This window comes from Anser cygnoides, chromosome 13 (genome assembly GCF_040182565.1).
Source record: "Anser cygnoides isolate HZ-2024a breed goose chromosome 13, Taihu_goose_T2T_genome, whole genome shotgun sequence".
In the NCBI taxonomy this organism is placed as follows: Eukaryota; Metazoa; Chordata; class Aves; order Anseriformes; family Anatidae; genus Anser; species Anser cygnoides.
This window is the reverse complement of record NC_089885.1, coordinates 8,730,397-8,751,944: the sequence shown is the minus strand read 5'-3', so window position 1 is coordinate 8,751,944 and position 21,548 is coordinate 8,730,397. Positions and strand designations below refer to the sequence as shown.

At 38.4% G+C, this 21,548-nt stretch overlaps 2 protein-coding genes across 2 annotated transcripts in view; one reads left to right on the top strand and one right to left on the bottom strand.

Annotated features, from left to right (window-relative positions):
• Nucleotides 1-368: 368 nt before the first annotated feature.
• Nucleotides 369-3,165, bottom strand: LOC106037726 (protein EOLA1-like). The gene is made up of 3 exons (XM_048080230.2): nucleotides 3,031-3,165; nucleotides 2,438-2,710; nucleotides 369-830 (listed from the first exon to the last, which is right to left on the bottom strand). The coding sequence occupies exons 2-3, from the start codon at nucleotides 2,688-2,690 to the stop codon at nucleotides 616-618; spliced, it is 468 nt and encodes a 155-aa protein (XP_047936187.1). The 5' UTR covers nucleotides 2,691-2,710; nucleotides 3,031-3,165; the 3' UTR covers nucleotides 369-615.
• Nucleotides 3,055-21,548, top strand: part of MAMLD1 (mastermind like domain containing 1) — a 256,950-nt gene continuing 238,456 nt past the window's right edge. The window contains exons 1-2 of the mRNA XM_067004997.1: nucleotides 3,055-3,193; nucleotides 4,301-4,401. The gene's annotated coding sequence lies outside the window, so the exon portion shown is untranslated. The remainder of the gene's footprint in view (nucleotides 3,194-4,300; nucleotides 4,402-21,548) is intronic.

The window sequence follows — 21,548 nt, the reverse complement described above, 5'->3', positions numbered from 1 at the left end:
TGTATGATGACTTTAGAAAATGACTGTTCAAAAGAGGAACCGGTCCATGTTGATAAAGCATTTTCTTATTTGAGAGATCTGATTTTTCTTCTACAAAGGCTGTCAGGTCACAGGGCCCTATATTCCAGTCTGCTCCCTCCATCATATGCACATGTACTTAACCCATGAATGAGAAAATCTAGTCTTTAAGTTTAAAATTATACACCATCTGCTGTAATCATATACACACATCCTATCCAGTAACAATGATAGAAGTCTGCTCTCAAGCACCGTTTTTTGAAGAGTCTTTCATGTATTTCTTCATAATGCCTCATATAACATTATGCTTGTATTTGATCACAATTTAAATCGACACACAATACCTCAACCACTATTAGAAAATTCTCATTTATTTACAGTTGTATGTATATTTAATCTACTAAAACATCAGTAATTTCCAATAATGATCATAAAAATGAGAGCTTGATTATCTTGCTTCAAAATAGCAATTCTTGCTACTTCAAACAATTCATACTGGAAGGAATACTAAGTAATTCACTGGTATTCAGGATGGTGACTTGTGAATAACCAGTTTGCATTTAGACAGGAAAAAAATACAGTGTGGGGCAACTCCTATCATTCTGAGGGGATCAGTTCATCAGGGATGTTCACCTGCCACACACCTCTAAACCCTCTGGCAGGAATTGGTTCCAGAAGCCATCTTGGATTTGAAACAACAGTTAAATATTTCTGTTCTAGATTACTAAGGACAGCTTTGTTTTCCAGCTCCAAAACCTTTTCAGGAGGTAAATTTTCTGGATATAGTGATGTCTCTCCAATGTCAACTAATCCTGTATTATAAAAGGAGAACAATTAGTTGGTGATTGAATTCCTAGAAAAAAGTTTTCCACGAGTAAACCTCCCAGAGGACATACAAAGCAGCTAGTGTACATTACCAGAAGGACACAGTACGAAGCATGCACACTAAGCAAGTGTCGATCACTGCAGAAGACAGCCTGTATGACTGAAGTTAGGCTGCTTCAAGAACAGTTGAAGCTTGCAGTAATAACACAGCAATAGATGATTCTGTTAAAAGAAGCCTGCATCTAATGAGACGGAGATGCTACCAAAAACTGCTGAGCTACATTTGGCTTGAAGTAGCTTCATTAAAGTAAAATTGTCTGCTCATATCAGGACTCTACTCTTATCAACATCTTAAAATCATTAAGCCATGTGGAAATTCTCCCTCTCTGGAACCTGTTTTACTCTCATAAAATTTACTTACCTCAATGAAAGTCACAAAAGGGAATTTCTATGCTGTTTAATGATTAAAAATTTTAAAATAAAGATCAAAGAAGCTCTTATACCCACTCCACAGTTTAGCATGCAATTTATATGAAGGCTACAAATCTACACGTTACTTAACACCTAACGATTTTCAGAACTGTAGAACTGGAACAGTTTTTTGGAACATGTAATAGCCATAATTTACTTTGCAGGAATAGCTAAAAATATTCAAATAAGAATGCAAGATAGATGGCATGAGAAAAGAACTGACACCTACAACGAAAAGTGCAAAATGAGCGCCTGATACAAACTTTGCAAGTATTCAGTGCAACAACATTATTATATTGTGCTGAAATATAATATAAAAAGCATCACTCCTAACTTTGTTACAGAAATAAAATTCTTTACTGCCCAAATAACAAGACTATTGGAGCATTTGTAGAACTGAAATAGAATTTATGTAATAATCTGACATGCAAGGCAATACAATGTCATAACTCCACTTGACTATGAGTACAGTAAAATTGTTTCAGTAAGAGTTCATAAGCTCAAAAATGAAAAAATGTGGAACTGACATTTATTATCATTAAACAAGATACTATCCAACCTTTTTCATACTATCATACTGTAAGAGTTGGCACAAATTTATTTTATTTCCTAGTTTTTTGTAGAGGTCTGAATCTATTTTAGAAAGAATAAGGGTCTTCTACAGTATTCTGGGCTGTGTGAAACATACAGTTTTTCTCTTGATGCAATTTCCACAGCCTGAGGTAACAGCAAGCAATTAAGCAGGCAGATATTTTTTTCTCTTTCACTTTTCCTATTTTGTAGCAGACTCCAAGGAGGAGGTTCTAGGGGTCAAAGATAATTTTAAGAACTCAAGGCCCTAAAAGAGGCCTGACTGAAACTTCTTATCCTAAAGGTCAGAGATACTTCAGGACACCCATTTCCAGCACACTGGAAAAGGACACATTTAATTTGCAATGTCCCTCAGGGAGCTGAGCTTACAGCAATGGGGACTTGAGGTAGACCCTGGCCACAACTCAGTCAGCGCTACCTCAAAGCAAGTGTTAAAGCAATGAGCATAGCCATGAACAGCAGGCATGTGACTGAAGCAAATACGCTAACAGATGAAATGTTTGCTTCGAAAATATAACCTAGGGTTGCTTACCTGCAATAACTCCCCTGCCAAACTTCTCCCCTTCATCCAACAAGTCTTGCACTTGCCCTGCCGTCATACCAAGCCTACTCAGAAGAATAGCTCGCCACGTTTCGTCCTCCCAGTCCTTGACGGCTATGTGGACGGCGACGGTGCGGTTCTGGTAGTGGGCGAGCACGGGCCGCCAGCGAGTCTCGATCGTTTTGACTTTGTTTAAAACCAACCCTGCGTAGGGCTGCCGGAACGAAAGGCAGCCGAGCTTCATCCTTCCCCGGACATCAGCACCTGTTGGTTCCGAGCAAACACAAGCGCCCCGCTGTCAGCCTTCGGAAACCCGCGGCCGCCCCCAGCCGAGCTCCGGGGCCAGCCGCCAGGGGGGACCCGCGGGGCCGGGGGCCCTGCCCGGGGCAACGAGGGGAGGCGGCGGCGGCCGGCGGGGAGCGGAGCCGCGGCCCTGCCCGCCCCGCTGCCGGGGCCTGACGGCTTCCACCCGCCGCGGCTCGGCCGGGGGCCTCCCGCAGGGCCGCGGCCCTCCGCGCCGCCGCCTCACGGCCATGGAGGCGCCGAGGCCTCCTCGCCCTCCTCGCCCTCCTCCTCCTTCCTACCTGTCCCCGGGGCCGGAGGGAAGCTGCCTGGCGGGGCCGCGGCAGGAAGCGGGCGGCTCTGCTCGGCTCGGCCCTGCCGCCTGTGGGCGGTGCTGCGGGGGGATCCGCGCTGCGCCCCGCCCGGCGGCTGGCTGGCGTTGACCTGGCCGCCACATGTTTAAGCGTGCGTTCCTTTCTTTTTTTTAAGATTATTTTCCTGAATTCCACAAAAAGAGCGGCTTTCTCCCAGCCGGCTCCCCTCGGGGAAGTGGGGGTAACGGTTCGAGCCCGCTGAGGGGAGAAGGAGCCCGAGGAGCCTGGCTCCCTGTTGAGGTGGCCGCTCAGGGGAGAAGGGAGCTGGCGATCCCGGCACCTCAGGAATTAACAAAACTTGTTGGTCTCTCACCTCCCTGCTTACCTTAGCTCGATTTTGACAAATTTCCCCCGAATGTTTTCATTCAGCCCCGCTTGTTCTGCCCAATCTTGTTTGCACGCTGTTGCCGGTTAAAAATGGGTGTTTTGCATCAGTGTTTTAGTGTTTCCAGTTTGAGCTGCAGTTATTGTTTAATAATCAAAGTTGTATCTTTGCTAGTTTCTCTGGGATCCCAGGTAGGCCATCCCTTGGACTAGGGAGCTGTAATATGTGAAGGCCTGGTGAACACAAGAAAAATCGGTGATTGCGCAGGAAAGGCTTAACATGGAAGAGAAGGGGCTTGAAACAGGTGTATGCCCCCACCATAAGTGTTCAGTTTGACTGAGTTAATGAACCTATATTTTACAGCTGCATACGCATCTGTTTTAACAGTTAATTTCTGTCAGAGACAAATAAAGTGACCTTCATAAGACACCTGCTAATGCTAAATGCAGATGGGCTGTGAAAAGTGCAGCAAATTAATCAGTTGAGAGCCTGTCTGAATTTCTGCACATACAGAAGATACAAAATGAACTTGTATCTGTATGTAGCTGGAGCTGTATCCAGCATTTCAGGGTTATAAATATGAGAAGTATTTGGGGAGTTCTTCCATGCACGTAGCATCTTTGAAAAAGAAAGAAGGGAGGAGAGAATATTCGCAAAAGGGAGTGAATTTGCAGTAGAAGTAAAAAGCAGGAAAACAAAGCAGGAAATCTGGGAGAGATGGAAGGGGAAAAATTGGTAAGATTTACAAAGGGGAAAGAGAATTATCACCAAGCTCACATCCTGATGTTGAATTCACATTTCAGTGACTTTCAGAGCTTTATTAAAGTATATCTTAAACTGTGAGAAATCTCAAAATAATTTTATGAATTGCAGAACCTCAAAGGAAGAGAAGAGAAATCTGCTAGAATTCCACTGAAAGCAAGATGGGCTGTTCCTTTACTTAAGAGAGGCAGAGGAACTTCATACAGCAAAAAGTAAGATTAAAAGGATGTTTTTGTCCATGTCTGTCACTATATGAATAACAGATATTTCCAGTAAAGTTTTTCCTGTTACTGTATTATTCTTTAAGTGCGCTGGAAAGCAAGGTTAGATGATTCTCTTCTGATTATAAGCCCATCAGGTAGTTTTTATGATGGCTGGTTTTGGTGAACAGTTCAAATAGACCTTCAGTGATTGCTTTGTATTCTGAACCGTTTTATGGCCGATAGAGTTTAACTGTTGAGACCTCATTTTTCTTATTACCATTTTATGAAGTTCCTACTGTTCTCATAATCCTTTTTTTTTTTCTGGATATTTCTAACACCGTGTTCAAAATGTTCCAGATGGAGTCATTCTAGTCTTTTATCTAATGCTATAATGACAAAAGAAAGTAATAGATGACATGAATTTAAGGTCATTGTAGTTTTTACAGGATTATTATTTTAAATGTCTTTTAGCTTTGAGCTATTTCCATCTCACTAGATGTGCATGGTTAGTTGAGGAACTTGTTGAATCTGTTTAGAGTTGCAAGTATGTAATGAGCTTTCGTGCTTTTTCTTGTATTTGCTTTTGGTATTTTTCCATGACATAATTGGTTTCTGAGTTTATCTAGTTTATTCGCATAGTTTTGGCTAATGTGGCTTTTTCACACGCTAACACCAATCCTGAATTATCTAATTTTGGCATAGTATTTGATATGATAAACTCAACAACAGGAAATTCTACAGGTTTGGTTCTACATTTCTGTAAAGTATACTTCATTCATGTGTCCCTAAATTTGCTTTCCTTAGGGTATCCCTTATTTTAATTTTATGGTAGAATAAAGACTGCAAAATTCTCTTTGCAGAAAGTGTTACTGCTTTCTGGGGAGCTAAAACAATGTCTAGTACATCATTTATAAGGACTCAGGTCTGATCTCATCTAGATAGGCAAGCATTGCTGCGCTTCCTGTCAAATTTGCTTAGTAGCTGATTTTACATGATTCAGTACACAGCAATATGTGCTGGGATATCTTAGGTCAAAATCAGGTCAAGATACTTGGCGATCAGTTACCCACTTCTGAAATGAACTGTAAAGATGCAGTGCAGTGTGTTCCAGGCTATTGGAGGACAGAACTGAAATTTCAGGTGTTGACAAACCATGAAATACAATACAGTGCAGTACAGTTATTTGTACTGAGTGGTCACTATTTAGTAATAGTCATTCACAAGAAGGTAGGACATGCTGACATATGAACATCTATTACAATTTTCTGCCTTTTAGGACATCAGTGTGAAGTGTGATTTGGTATTCTTTTGGTAGCAGTTCCATCTGAAGGTGTTCTACCAGCCTTCTACGTTTACCCCTCTTCCCTTAATTTTACTTTGGCTTTCAGTCTCACTGTCATTTCCTGCTAGCTCAAAGTATATATGAAACTATGGCAAAAAGACTTGATTCCATGTGTTTTAAATATATATATATATATATATATATATATATATGTTGGGGTTTTTTTTACCCACAAAGGATATTTTTAACATTGATTGTTTGTTTCACTGATCCTGCTTACAAATGTCCCTAAAAGTTGGGTGAAAAAATGTGTATGGAGGGGACACTGGGGCATGAATCTCTTACTGTGGCTTTGCTGTCAGGAAGAAGGTACTTGGAGCAATAGTTTTAGACTCATTTCCAACATTCTGCATGCTCCACCTACCATTTTGCTCTTTCAACTGCAGAATTAAGAATCTGCTTAAGGTCTGTTATATCAAGATTGCGTGGTGTTCAGAGCCATAGTGACATAAAGGTCTTTTGGGCACTGGTTCTAGTATTAATACTGGAGATATACATCACAGGATCTTCTAGCAGAACATGTTTGATCCTGATCACATATGGCATGGGGTCACAATTTTCACAAATTAGCATTAGCACGTAATGTGCAGCATATGCTGATGATGTGCTATTAATGTTGGCTGCTGGGTGTCAAGTGTTTTATCTGCATAAAGCCTTTTGGCTCAGAGTTAATTGGTCAAAATATTTTTCCCCACAAGTACTTTGTTTTATGTGACTAAAGAGTTTTTGATCTGGTAATAGAAATGCAGGAATACTTTTTTTTTCTTGGTGACGTATAGGTTTTGTTTAACATGCATGCTTCATTTCTTATAGTTAGTTGAGCTGGGCCAAATTTTAAGAGCTTTGTTAACTTAATGCTGCTGTCTACTCTGTGCCCATGCTTCTTGGTCTTCTCCAGCTTTCCCCTAGGTGGCACCACGACCCACAGAACAGCTTACGTAGACTTCAGAACAAGCCACTTGTGACTGAAGACGTGTCTGCTGAGTGATGCAAACACATTTTCAAACGCTACTTGGTTGCCCTTCCTTTAAACGCTTGTAGCATTTCTCCACAGACAGCATTCTTGTCCTGCTAGATCACAAATGCTAGTGATTAGAACATGGTCAACAAATGATTTTAGTAGTATGAACTACTCATTACTTGCAAAATTAACTTGGAAGTATCTTGTTTAGATAATTTTATTCCTTTGCATTAAAGGGAGGGAGGACACTGACACTTTGTGTCCACAGACTGTGCCATTCTTGTGCTCGCTTGGGTAACAAAGAACTACTGTTGTCTGTGTAAGAGCTTCATGTTACTACATGCTTCATTGAGATCCTACCAGAGCTCCAGTCCTGGTCCTGCTATGCTGCCAGTGTTGCAAGTTTGCATCTCTCACATTGTTTCTCTAGCTGTTAAGTATAAATACCTGTGGGGTATGTGAAAGGTCTGCTTCTCAAATATACTGAGACTAAGCATAAAGAATTTAATCTGATGCTCTGAAAAGGCACATAACCAACTCTTCTAGGAGGAATGCGCTGTGTCATTAGCTACATGGCTTGTATTCATACTCAATCTGAAGAAAGCATACCCGTTCTTCTTTGGATTAGGTGGCAATAGAAATTTAATGATGAGAGGGAAAAAAAAAGGCTAATCCTAGCCTACAGTTTTGTTTCAGACATTCATAACTGGATATGAGTATGAGATACTTTAGTAAGTAACTGATGTCCATGTTTAGACTTCATAAGGCAAGAAAGTGTATGTTGCAGTGAGCTGTTCTAGCGCCAGTGTTTCAGCCACTACTGGACCAAAAATTGGCATGATATTTCCGACGTACTGGCACTGGAGATGGTGTTTGTCTGCTGCAGCTGCTCTGCTTTTGTGGTTCCCAAACAGCACATGTGCGGCTTTGCCTCAGGTGGAAGAAGCATTCTGTCTTCTGAGATATGACACTAAAATAACAGCAAATATTTTGGATAAAAGATATTTGTGGTTCTTTTGCAGCTAGCGGTATGTTGATGATAGAGCTGAAATTGAAAGGCAATGTGATATCTACCTGGTGCCCAGTCCTACAGGTTGTTTGAGAGTTTTTGCATAATGCAAAGGGTGATGGAATTATTATTGTCTCTGGATGTAATAGTGTCTCAAAAGTTGATATTATGAAGAATTTTGTAGTCTTCTGTTTGGAGCATGATTCTCCTTTTTTGTTGTTGTTGATTTTTTTAATGATTTTAAAATAAACAGAACCCATATTTTTGGAGTTAATGTGGTTAACAGAGATCAGATCTGTGTCCTAGAATGCTTGTCTTGCAGACTTCCACAGCCTAACTGGACATAAAAGAACAATCATCATGCAGGCAGTTTATTTCTGCCATGTTAAAATATGACTTAGAATTGACAGTAAGTGGATAAGAAAGAAATGATTATGAATAGGAATGGTTCTAAGTCTGTAATTCTTCACGAAAGAATTGTTCTTGATTTTAATATCTGCATGGTTGCAGCTGTCCTCTATTTGTTATCAGTTGCAGAATCGATGTTAGCAAAACTCTAAAATGCTCTTTTTCCATATATCTCCTTCCTGTTTATCTTCATCTGTTAGACTGATTTGTTGTGCCTGCCTACATCACAAACTACCAAGGTGTAGAGCTGGCACTGTGATGCTGGTGTGCACAGGGTATGTATTTCAGGGGGTCACACTACCTCTGATCTGATCCCATGGGGGCTGTTCCACATCCTACAATTATTTGCTTCAAAAGATCCTAACCTGAACTAAAACACCAATATAGATGCAACCTGTATCCACTGTATCTGAGAGCACCAAACTGACTATGTCCAATAAGCAAAATGTAGCTTCAAGTCTATTCACACATAGTTGCTTTTGGCGTTTTTAACAGGCCCTCATTGCCTTGTTACACTTCAGAAAAAGTGACAGTCCAACCTCACAACAGTGATGGCATGTCGGATGTCTGTTGTGCCTAGGCTGTTTTTGTCAGAGAGAGAATTCTTGTTTAACAGCAAATTCTCATTCCTTTTCTATCAATACATTACTTTACTGCTCATCTAATCTGTTTTCTCAAACAGATCTGATTTATATGATTGCTTAGTAAAGCAAAATCTTGCCAAGCTACTTCCTTCTGTTCTAATAAAGCGTTGATCTTGTGAGTTGAAATTCATATCTGAAAAAACAATATCCTTCTGCAGCTAAATTGTGTCATGCTATGATCAGCGCTGTGTTGATCAGAAATGCATTGCTAGGGGCCAACATTTCTTTCTGAATTCTTGCTGCGGTTCCAGTTCACCGATTTGGAGAAAGCCCTAAAAGCAGGGGATAGTCTTTTAGATTGACTGGTCTGGTACAACTATTCTGTATTTAATATATGATTGTATAATGTCATTCCCAATGTGCTGCCAATGTTTTTACCTAGGTGATGGTTGGATGTTAATGACAGAAGTAACAGTATGCAAGGAATACACTCGCTTGTAAAGAAAGAGGAAGTTAGGGCTGCGTGACAAAAAATAAGACTCTGGACCAGGCTGGTCAAGGTGTCCTTTTCGGATAGAGAATTCAAGCTTTGATTCTAACTTGAGGGTGCCCAGGTTCCTGGTGCCTGTAGTGCCCCGTGATAGGGCACGGGTTCACAGGGGTTCTGTGAAAAGTCAACTCAAGTGCCACAGCAATTGTAAGTTCAGTATCTCTGCTTGCCTTCTTTTATTCTTTTTTTTTTTTTCCATTTTGTTATATTATCCTGATATTTCTTAAAATTCTGTTTCTTTTGAGTTCATTTTTTCAGCTTAAGCATTTATCAAAAGTTTGGTATTTTGTAGGAAGAAGTTCGTGTCTATACTTAAACTTAAACTTTGATTAAACTGTGCATTTCCCTTATCAGTGTTGTATCAATAACCTCTATATATCAGTAAATAGGGTTTTAATACGAAAGGTGGCATTTATGTGGTCAAATCACATTGGAAGAAGATCTAGTAGGAAATTAGTGTGTAAAATCAAAATTTCAGTCTTGCTTGCTTGTTCTTTTCCTAAATTCTGTATTTTTATATTTATATAACAACTGACATTTTACAGTGTAGTTCCCTTAAATATTTTGATTCCTTTTGCGAACATCAGATAGAAGGAAGGCCAAAATTTAAAAACGTGGCTACGTAAGTTTTGCCTGTGAAAATCTGAACATTTTTAATGTATGAGCTCGCTGCTGAGAACGCCGACAGAAGTTTGTGGAATGAGTCAGTCACAGAGTGCTATCTGGAACGTGGAGCTGGCAAGTCTCTCACTACGAGCCTCATCAAAAAGAGGTGTTACCCCCTCTGGAAGGTGGCTTTGCTCTACTTTCTTGTCAGGCATTTGCATGCATGAGGAATGGATCTATAGAACTAAATAAGTAATAATAATCCGCTGTGGCATTGAAACAGCTGGCATACTTGAGTTTTGAGTGTGCACAGAAACTACTGGAGTAAAAACTAAATGTAGTTAAATCTGTACAGAGGCTGAAAATAGCAGATCTAGATATAAATATTTAAACCTACTTGAAGTCTGATATATCGATTTTGGCAGAGTTGAAGACGGTAGAGCCTAACATGCTGTTAGTGCCTGTGAAAATGGCACCAGGCAAATGCAGCATACCAAGGTTTTGCGGCTTTAGATTTCCACAAGTAAAATGTTTCTTGACCCAGTACTTAAAATCTAAAGCTGCAATGGTTTTTAACCTCAGGAGCTATGGCTTCGTGTTGCTGTGAAAGACTTTGTAGTGGCTTCGCAGTCCCTGTATTTACCTGACCATCACCTATTACATACTCTTGCTGTTTAAAATGGTTGTAACATAAATTACAAGCTGCCTGAAACATTCATTGTCATCTCTATGACACGATATTTTTCTGCTTAAATAAACTGAACTTCCTTAGTAACTTGTAAGCTGTATCTGTTCTATTTGTTTTGTTAAATGCCTACTTCCATTTCAGTAATGTAAAATTTACTTTTTTCTTCTGTTTTTTTTTTTTTTTTTCTCGTAATTACCAGTTACCAAAGACAAGTAGTAATTTCCTATGAAGTTTCAGGAACAAAAGAATAAACAAATAGCTGCTAAGTACTGGTGTGTTTAATGTGCATACCTACCCACTCCAAACTGTAATTCTGCAACGCACAATTTTTATCCAAGTTATAAGAACAAGAAACTATTGATTCATTGCTATTCTTTTTTAGTTGTACGACATATTAGTGTAGCTGTATGTTTTAACAAACTTATTTGCAAGGAAAGTTACTAAGTACTCTCCAGCTTGTTATTAAAGTGAGTCCTTTCTGTGCTTTTTTTTTTTTGAAAATCAAAATATCTTAAATCAGCTTATGAGCAGCAGCATTAATTCATGTCAGTGACAAGAATATACATCATGAACATGATCTTCTATGTTCTGATCCTTTTCTTTCAATTATTTTTTTTATTTAACGCTGTTTAATGCCAGAAAGGAAAAAATTAGTAGAAATAAATATATTGTATGACACAATACAAATGATCTATTAATAGAGTACACTGGGAAGAAACCAGAAACATTCATCCATATAATTTAAGCTTTATTATTATTCTATAAAAAGTGGAAAGATTATTTTCATTTTCTTAATGAACGTAGTTATCTCAGGTTTCTCAAATGGGATGTCCAAAATAGATACATTATAGAAGTATGCAGATAGAAATAAACAAAAAGAAAAAAAATGAATTTCCAGGTATCTTCCTGGAATATCAACAGCAGTAGCTTTTTTACTGTTCTGTGAGTACTGATCTTTGTATGGTGTTACTAAAGAATTAAATGAAGGAAATTGACTCTGACACCGAACATAACATTTACCTTTCTGTACTGTGGAGGTAAGAAGAGATCATTAAAGTAGTCGTACTTGGTAAAGAGCTTTCAGATCATTGAATAAACAATGATTTTAAAATGCCAACGTAGAATTTCAAAGTTTATGTTGTAGCAGCCCACCAGCATTCAGTAGCCTGCCATTCTGTGGTAGACACAGGGTACAGTATTTGTGAGAGAGTGATTTTTGTAAGGAAAAAAATGATTAATCCATGATGGCATATTTATTTGGCATGCACAGAGTCCAGTTTGTATGAATTCTGATCTAGTGGATACTGCTTGGTTCTTCTACCTCACAATAAATGAGATAAAAATGAGATAACGTGTTTGTGGCCTTCACAAGCTGTGCAGCCATCCTTAATGAATCTTAGTTACCACTCTCTTCTGCAGTATCAGAAGTCCCCCTGCTCAAGTTCTCAAATACTCTTGAAAGAACAGGCTGTTTGCAAGGAAATTGCCTGGAGAAACATAAGAAAGAATCGATCCTCCTGAGGCAAGGGAACACGGAGCTGCCTGTGATACCCTGCTGTACTTGGCAGTGTGCACAGTTACATGCAGAGTCCAATTTCATTCAGAACAAAACAGCCAGGCTTGTACTTAGGCACAGTACATATACGTGCTTGTGCTGTCCTTTTTAACAAAGATGTACATGTCAGTGTATCTGCTTATTTATGTGTATATATATATATATAAAAAAGATAAAGTAAAAATGTACACATAAAAATGTATTTAAAAAAAATGTAAGCTGGAATGGTATCATTTTAAAAAAGTGGCTGTGTGATCTATGAAAATAGTGGTTTGTATAATCTGGAATCTGTATAACTCAAGCAGTAGTTTCCAGAAATTTCACAGGACTGTCTTCCTAAAGTGGTCTCTCTCTTAGTTACAAGTTCAGCTAAGTGATCCATAAAGTCAACCAATTTCAGTTTTACTCTTCAGCATCTAAATAAGCACGGGACCATAAAAAGGATTGTTGTTTTCTGTCCCTTTTCCTCCCCCACGACTTCTTTTTGCTTTTATCTTCCTGCCTTGCATCTCCCATCCGTGTTGGATGATGTGACAATGAATCCTCATGAAATGTTAAAAACTGAATGCTCACATAAATTATTGATAACTGAAGCATCGTTACAGTCCCCTTATAGCATGTGACCTATTCTGCTTCTTACTGGCTTTGCTGCTCTACTTATCCATATTTTGGGAGTAAGTATTACCAAGACTTGCAGGGCAGGCCCCAGTGAAATGGTTGTTTGTGTAGGAAGAGAGGTAGTGATATATTTAAGCACCCATAAGTGCTTTTATTCTGTCACTTCTTTTTCCTTTTTCCACTGTTGTGTTTTGGTTTATTGACAGTCTCTCCCATTTTAAATGGTAGCAGCTACTTTATATATATTTATCTTGTTTCATCATTTCCATTTTATTTTATTTTATATTTTGCCTTTACTTTCATGTTTTAAGCTTTGCTCAGAACCTCTCCTAATCACAAGAGCTTTGAGAATCAGTTGTTTGCTTACTTTCAGATCCAATCTGCCCAAAGGCTTGGGAAGAACCTGATACTTCCACTGCATCTCACTTCTCAGTGATTCTGTAGAAGGTGTTCCTCCTGAGCACCAAGTCACAAATATTTGGATTTCGAGTGTGTTTAAGTACAGGGATAGCAAGTAGCCATTTCAGTTGTGATAACCTACTAGGAACTTGGTAGACATTTGCCTGAAAGCCTATTTGAAAGTAACACCGGTGTGCTAATTCTCCTTTGACAAAAGCACCCCTCATGCACAGGCCCACAGGGATGGACACACGCATGCTGAATTGCCAAGTGGCCAAGGAAGCTAGTGATAACTACTACAGATGCAATGACTACAAGATCAAGTCATTGCAGAAGTCTTAGGTCATGGGACAAGGTCGTAAATTCCTTGCAGGTTTTAGAAACTTCCAAGTGTCAGTGGTGGTAGGTTGTGGAAGGTCCTTTCCCAACCTTAAAAAAAAAAAAAATTAAAAAAAAATCCTAGTCATTCCGTCATTCCATCATTCCTGTGTAGTATTTGAAAGGCCAACATTTGACGAATAAACTTCAAGAAAAAAATATTAGATTTATTAGGTTTGCTTATTTTAGAAATACTTGTTTTCTTAGTTTAGTTTGCTTAGGTTTTAGAAATATTAGGTTTGCTTATTTTTTCCTTATTTTTAACTTCAGTAAAACACTTTTTTTGCACCTGTTCATCCCCAGTATCCTCATCCTAGACTTCCTGTGTTGCTTCTGTTCATACACTTTAGATTCAGATTACTGTCATGTGATCCATCAAGATGACTTTATCATATATATTTTCATCATAGTATAGAGACCCTAGTTTCAGTGAGAATAAAATTTAATTATAAAACCTATCATTCTGGAAAATACTTATAAAACTGTGATATAAGTGAGATAGAACAAAGGATATTTATTTATATTTATTCATGTGAGTATTTTTTCTTACAGAGGTACCTGGAAATCAGAACTAATAGCAGAGCCCCTCTGTAACAGTAGTGCATACAGAGATTTTCAGAACTATGTGAGTGGCTAGAAATGCATCGCTTTGGTCTGATCTCTGAACTGGTTGGATGCAAGCCAGGTAGTCACACCAGTTTGGCTGTCCATTTGTCTGAAACACAGAAAAATTTGGGCTTGTGTACTCTTGTTTTTGTAAACATATTCTAAGAAATTTCCTATTAATTTCAATTGGAGATGTGGCTTAATGTTTCTAACCGGTTTAAGAAAACTTCTGGCACACTCCAAGAAGACAGTTTCTGTGCAAAACTGACATAGAGAAATGAAATGGCAAAAGATAAAATCATCTAACCAAGGTTACACAGGAAGTCTCTTCAAAAGTATTAACTAAGTAGAGATGCTGAGTTATGCTTCAGTTTTTTTAACCTTATATTGATTCTTTTTGGATGCAAAATTTTCATTTTCCATAGCTATCTTTTTGACATTGTCAAGAGGCAAATATTACAATTATTTAATTTCTGCTTTCTGTTGTGATTGCTATTGATTCATTATAAAGCATTGTCTGGACCCTTGACTTGATACCACAATGTCACAACTTCTTTTAAGAGTTTCTGCTATCCAGTAACACTAGCCAGAAATCATCATCATTTTTTCAGAACATTCAAAATAAGAGCCAAGAATTGTGTAGATTTCTTTGTGCGGTTATAAATTCAGAAAAACATTAATACGGTTACAGAGCTTGATTCTCTCTCATTTATATAGCTAATTTGCTTTCAAGGGATTGATAATACCTTATATGACCTGGTTAGTGAGCAAAGTGAGTCCGTCAAAGTACCTGTTCAAACAGCATTGCACTACATCTAATTGCCTACTGTGTTTTTCTCTGAAAATGTTGATGTTTCTGTTGTTATAATGTGGGAATGATAATGTCTTTTGACTTTTTTTCCCAAAGATACTTTGCTAAGAGACTAGACTGCCACAATCAAGACTTATTGTAATGATAAAATTTCTGTACCCTTTTAGACAATTTTTTTGATGATATATTTAGAAATTGAGTCAATATGATGAGTTATCATCTAGACAAGTTCAGAGTTGCTATATATCTTAAGGATATATCTTAGGAAACTTCAACAAGGGTTTATTGCCTTTTTTTGCATAAGGCTCTTACTGAACATTATGGATTGCATTCTAAGAATCATCTAACCTTACCACAAGATATGGTACTTCTTAAAACGACACTATCAGCTTTAAGTTATCATTTATTTGTTTCAAGCTCTCAACGTGACATTTCTAAATACAGATTCTTTCTAAATTTATTTTGCTCTTTGCCTCTTGAAATGCACTATTTCTTCACCTCTTTAATGCCATTGACGTATTTGGCTTTAGACTGTACCTGTTCTGCACAACACTATTCGTCAAAGTTGTCAACATGGCTTCAGAATAGTATTTGTTCTTCAGTTTGTTTCCATTGAAACCTTGCTGAAGTGACCTTTTTAAAATATTGTCATAGAGACATCCATCTTGATAATTGTTTATACAGTTCTAGGAAATCCCGACTATTTCATTCCTAGCGCAGGCCTTTACCTTACCTTTGCTATGTATTATTCATCAACAGGAAATAGAGCCAGCGAGAAGAGTTATGAGTATGTAAAGTCTGGGGTTTTAAGTGCATTTTGCAAATTTTAATGGAGTCAAACTTGGTGCTAGCAACCTGAACAAAACTTGTTCTGTAACCTGAAGATGGAAGATTCTGTCCAGCGATCGGTTTGTGTGCCACTTTGCTTTATGGCTCTGACAGTTTTGAAGGAATCTTGAAATATTTTCATCAATTTATAAAGAATAAGTCCTGATATTTTCAAAAAGGTATCTTAGGAAATCGTAACAATTGCCTATGTATTTTGTAAATATCTGTCTTAACAAAGCTAAGTTAGAAGCCATAATTCTCAGCAATTTAAAGAGTTATTAATTCCTTATGATTGCAACTTCTGTTATAGTCTCATGGTAAGGCTGCTGTTTTGCTTCCATACTCATCTGGATAACTCTACTTGGCACAACATAACAGGCCTTGGTTAGTTGAAGTGTTGGTAATGAAAAATGTAAAGGATGAGAAACCTGATAGCCATTAAAAGAAAGCTGCAAACAGAACCTTTTAGAAACACATCTAGTGTATATCTATATTTGTATCAGTCTGTAAAACTAAAATGCTGTGCTCGGTACGTCTAAGCCATTGGAGTCAGCTTTAGTGTGAAGTGTTTACTTGTATTTCACATCATGAATCCACTATATGGTACAACAATATAGTAAATGCTTTTTTTAAAGATTGTGATATACTATGCTCTCTGAAAGTAAGTGCAAATTAAGGCAAAAAATGGGAGGAGGGAGCGGGAGAATAAAAGTAAAATAAAAAAGATTAAGCCCTTTTCAAATATTTTCGGCCTACCAAGTCATCATTCTCAAGCTTTCTCATTTATTATACTCTACATAAGAAGCAGTATGATAACAGCCCTTGGCTTGACACTGTGAATACTCCAAAGTGTAAGGAAGAAGTACATTAAATTTCATTTCCGTTTTGTAACAATTTCCATCTTTCCTAGTTAGGAAAAAAGACTGATTTTTGTACTTGGTGTGAGATAAGTCTTATTCTGGACCAAAGTTATACTGCCCTTTTGGATCAGTAATAATTCTCATTTTCACCACTTCTGCACATCAGTTTGTGGACTAACCACATTCCTGAAGGTCTAAGAAATAAATAAAAACAATTTAAAAATAAAATAAATAAATAAATAAACATAAATTGCTGGATTCATTCTAGTTTTGTCTGGATGACTTCTTCTTGTATGTACTAGGAAAATTAGGATGATGAATGAGATATATCTTAGAATTGCCAATAGACAACCAGGTTTTGTGGCTACAAAATTGGGTCCATTTCTTTAGATATGTCTGATTCTTTAAGCAGATTCCTTAGAGACAGCACGGTAGATTTTAAGTACTTGAGAGCTTTCTCCAAACATTCTCTGGTATCTGCCCCACTAGGGATTTCCTTCACGAATACTGTCACTAAGCTAAAGCTGAGTACCTAACTTCTAAAAATATAGTTTTTAAAACTGAATCCAGAGATTTTTGCAATTCTTATTACCCAAATTATTTAGGCCTCCTTTCGTGGAGTCACAGATCACTTTCTGCAGGTTCAGAATACCTTCAGGTATTCCAAGTTGGTGTCAGTGGCTGCTGAACTACCTGAATGCCTTGTAATCATACCGTGAGGACAGATGCTTTCAATGCTCTGGCACCCTTTCACGTTGCTGAAAGTAGATTTTAGTACTTCTGTCAACTGTAGATGATACAGCCTCTCCCACCCCACTTCTTTTTCTTTTTAAGTCAGTGGAGACAATTGGACTATAAAATGGTTAAAGAAAGACTTTGTGCAGACCCTTTTACTTTCTACTTATAGCAAATTGGGTCTTAAAGCTGGAATTTGTGAATTTGGCTGCCAGCTTTGGACACTCAGTATTTAAAATGAAAAGTAACATCTACACCCTTAAGGCAATTTTGAAATAGCATCAAGGTTGAAGATAAAATGTGTAAGTGTTCTGCATGCAGTGCTGTGTGTGTGCATGTGAAATAGATAGGAATACTCCAAATCAATGTATTAATTAAGCTAATCAGTTCATGGACTGGGTAGTACACCGAGCTACTCCTTATGTAATCAAAGTCGAAGTGCAAAATAATAATACTAAAGCTGTAAATAAGGACTTCAGTTGGTAAGAATATTGCAGTTCGAGGTACTGCCTATTTCTGGATTAGGCAGAACTTCAGGCGTTGCAGAAGTCAAGGCATGGATATTTTGTTCTGTGACAAACTGTCTGTTACTGCCAGAAGTGGGAATCAAATAACGAGAGGTGGCTTAGCTGTTGGGAGCTTGTGCTTTATCAATCATCTGTTAAGTGAAAATTTCCATTTGTCAGATTGTCCCAGAAATCAGTCGTGTGCTGCTGGTAGAGCTACAGGTACCTCAAGAAAACACACACTGTGTATACTGGGACAGGTGAGGAATAGGAAGACAATGAAGTGTTTTATTCTGGATGGTTCTTCACCAAATTTAAAGGTATTATATTGAAAAAGGAGGGGTGTGTGTGTGAGATGGAGCTGTGATGGCTTGATCAATCTGGGTCGCTAAATCCTAGAGTAATAGAGAGCACCAGAGATTTGTGCTTATCTTTAGACTCTTAATCATATTTGCTTTTTCACAAGGAAGTGAAGTTTAAAATACGATTTACACTGAGAAGCACTAAAGCAGGGATTAACAACCCACCACACAGGTTCGAACAATGATGTGTAAGCAGGCGCCTTATGAGTGGCACAGAGCAGGGCCGGCAAAGGGCCAAGATCTGATAGCCGGAGGCTGTGGCGTCTTGAGAAGAGGCATCTGTAAGAAGCAGTTGCTGCCAGCTCCCACTGGGGTCTGATCTCGCTTACAGCTGGAACACAAGCAAGATTCTGGGGATCAACAGCATCTGGCCTGTGAGAGGGAGAAACTCTCATTTCCCACCAAGTTTCAGCTGTCACAGTGCACTTCAATTTGTAAAATATAAATACAGACCACTGCGTACCCATCTTGGAAGAAGTATGTGCTAATGGGTAGGGCAGTCAGAGTAGATCATCAAAGAGGAACACGTTACTGAAGTGCTTTAAGAATTATGTTAAAATAGCTGGAGAGTATTATTATGGTTAGTTCACCGCAAATCTTGAGGATTTGTGTAGAGAATTAAATTGATATAATTGCATTTGTATTGTGTGTACTGGGTGTGTCCCCAGTAAACTGCTGGTATTCTTTAATGATGCTGCCCTACCTGAAGAGGCATTGTTACCCTTATTTTCTAAACAAAGCTTGAATGGTAACTATTATATGTTTGAGTTGACTGTTCATTGCTAAGAAGTAAAATGTAGTAATTCTGTCTTATTTACTACTGCAGTCCTTGTCAAAGAGGTCAAGCTGTGTTTAGAATTCTTAATTTTTGAGTTCTAAATCACGTATTATTCACAAACACTAATGCTATCTGAGCAGAATATCTTTTACCAGTTTCATTTTGCAGATGGGGAAATTGAAGCACAGAAAGCTAGTGACTCTGCAAGTAGCAACACCATATTGAAAGTCACTTGTATCTGGAAACTTCCCTTCTTCTTAAGATGTACTTTTCAAGGTATTATTCCTTTAAAGTGAGAACACAGAGACTTGCTATGGTGACAAGCATCTGATGAATATTCAAAGCAAAATTCAAATTCCTTGGATTTTTCTGGGTTCTTTTCATATGGCTGACTGGGATGCAAGGAAATTATAGCTGGGCCCAGAAAAGGTAGAATTTAGAGCTTTTTTTTCTCTTTTTTTTTTTTCTACTGTCTTTCTTGTACTCTTTATTATAGGATCTGACTGTTTTGAAAGTGTATATACACATGCAAGTTTAAATTTATATGTGCATCTCTACATTTTTTTCCCCTGGCTTTTAAGAAGTCAGGACAATACTTGAACAGAATCAAGATTTTCTATAAGAATAATTTATTGTGAAGAAGTTATGCTGGAGAAGCAGGTTTTGCATTTTGTTTTGAATGTAGTAAAGCTGACAGTCAGCTTTAATCCTGGCAAGGAATTCAGTAGTGTAGGTCGTACTACTGTGAATTCCTAATTTCTGTGATCCTGAATTTCCCTACTGCTGGATGATAATTTAATTCCTTATAGTTACTGCCTAGATGACAGAAATGTGTGTTACCTTATGGCTAGTTCTGTGGCTTCTGGTTACAGTAAGATGGCTTTGGTACCTGATTTGTCTGTTCTATGCTCCTGCAAACTATGAACCTATGCACTGAGGGTAGAGGCCTTCCAGGCCCATTTACAGGTATCTGAGCTGTGTACAGAATGCGAACTGGTAGGCAAATGTTTGTGCATCTGCGCTGGAGTTATGTCCTTAAACTTAGCATGCTTCTTTATGCAAAGTGAAAGGAGATGTAGTGAGGTGCATTAAAACTAAACATGTTTATCTGACTTTACTAATATCTGCATTTTATTTTCCATTCTATGTCTTTTAAAATGTGCTAACTATTCAGTTTGTGTGCAGGAAAGAACAGTAAACAGTTTCTTAGGAGATACATGAGAAATGTTGACAGATTTGAAACAAAGCATAGAAGTTTCCAGCTGAGATTCATACTTACTACTGTGCGATCTGCTGTATTATCTGTAGAAAATATCTTTGTACATGAGAGAAACAAGAAGACCTTCAGCAGATTGTTTTATTGGACTCTTAATAGATATTAAGAAACATAACGCAAGCACTTCTGCCACATTGCTGTCATTAAATAATAAATCATTGCTGTAGCTGCCTAATGGGATATGTAGCAATGCTGATGGTGGCAGTCTAGACCAGAACTGAAGTGGATTAATTTAAAACACTGAGCAGAAATAGTAGATAGCAGTGCTCAGCAGAACCGTTCTGGGGCTGGAACCTGGTGTCTAACCACCAGAAAGAAGATAATAGAAATTAGATCTAACCAAAAAATGATAACAAGATCTTTCACAGTCCTTAGATATCTTCCAACGCCTAATTATGAAACTGTCTCATAAGCATTAATGAACGCATTTTCAACACTCCTATTTGTCTGAGATGGCTTATCCTAAAGTACAGTCAGAAAGCAGAGGCATCGGAAGACAAGAAATGTCTTCTAATCAGAAATGTTGGTAATCTGTACCCGCCTTTTATCCCAAAATGAGTATGAATGCACAGGGCTTTGGAAAATAAGGTCATGTATTACTTATTCCTAATCCAGTGCCTTAGTCACATAACATTTTTAGTGCAGGTTGCTACTGAAAGGTGCTTCCAAGCAAGCAAAGCTATAGGGCTTCCCGTAGGAACTATAGTGCTTCTGCCTCATGTCTAGCCACCTGACAAAGTGGTCCAGAGGAGCTAAAGCCTGTCTATGCCGGCCTGTGTGAGACATGCCCTTGTGTTCTGGGCAATGAAGACGGCTGGGTGCCAGCTGAAAGCCCCATCACAGGACCTGGAGGGCGAGCGCAACGTACCTCAGTGCAGGCGGCCTGCTCAGGCATGGCGGGCCTGCCCTGCCCGCCTCAGCCCGCGGCCCTGAGGTGCCAGAGGCCATTCGGCCTACTGTAGTTATGTGTAGAACTTGTAACATGACATGCTTTATCAAGTTATTAAAATATATCACATTTTAAAAAATTGTTAGTCAGGTTATTTTAAAAATGACCTGTCCCAAGACGACAGGTTGCGCTGAAACTAATAAAAGTCACTGTGAGGAGTCCAGCAGCAGAAAGCCAAAAAAAACGAAAGTGCTTGCTCTGTCAGTGTGATTTTTGTTGTTTGCCCTATGTAGGAATCTGTTGAAATGTGCAAACGTTGAATTTGTGAAACTAATTAGCACATAAAAATCCAGCTGTAATAGTAATCAAAACTTGCTGCTTCAACAGACTACAGGTTTTTGGAGTAT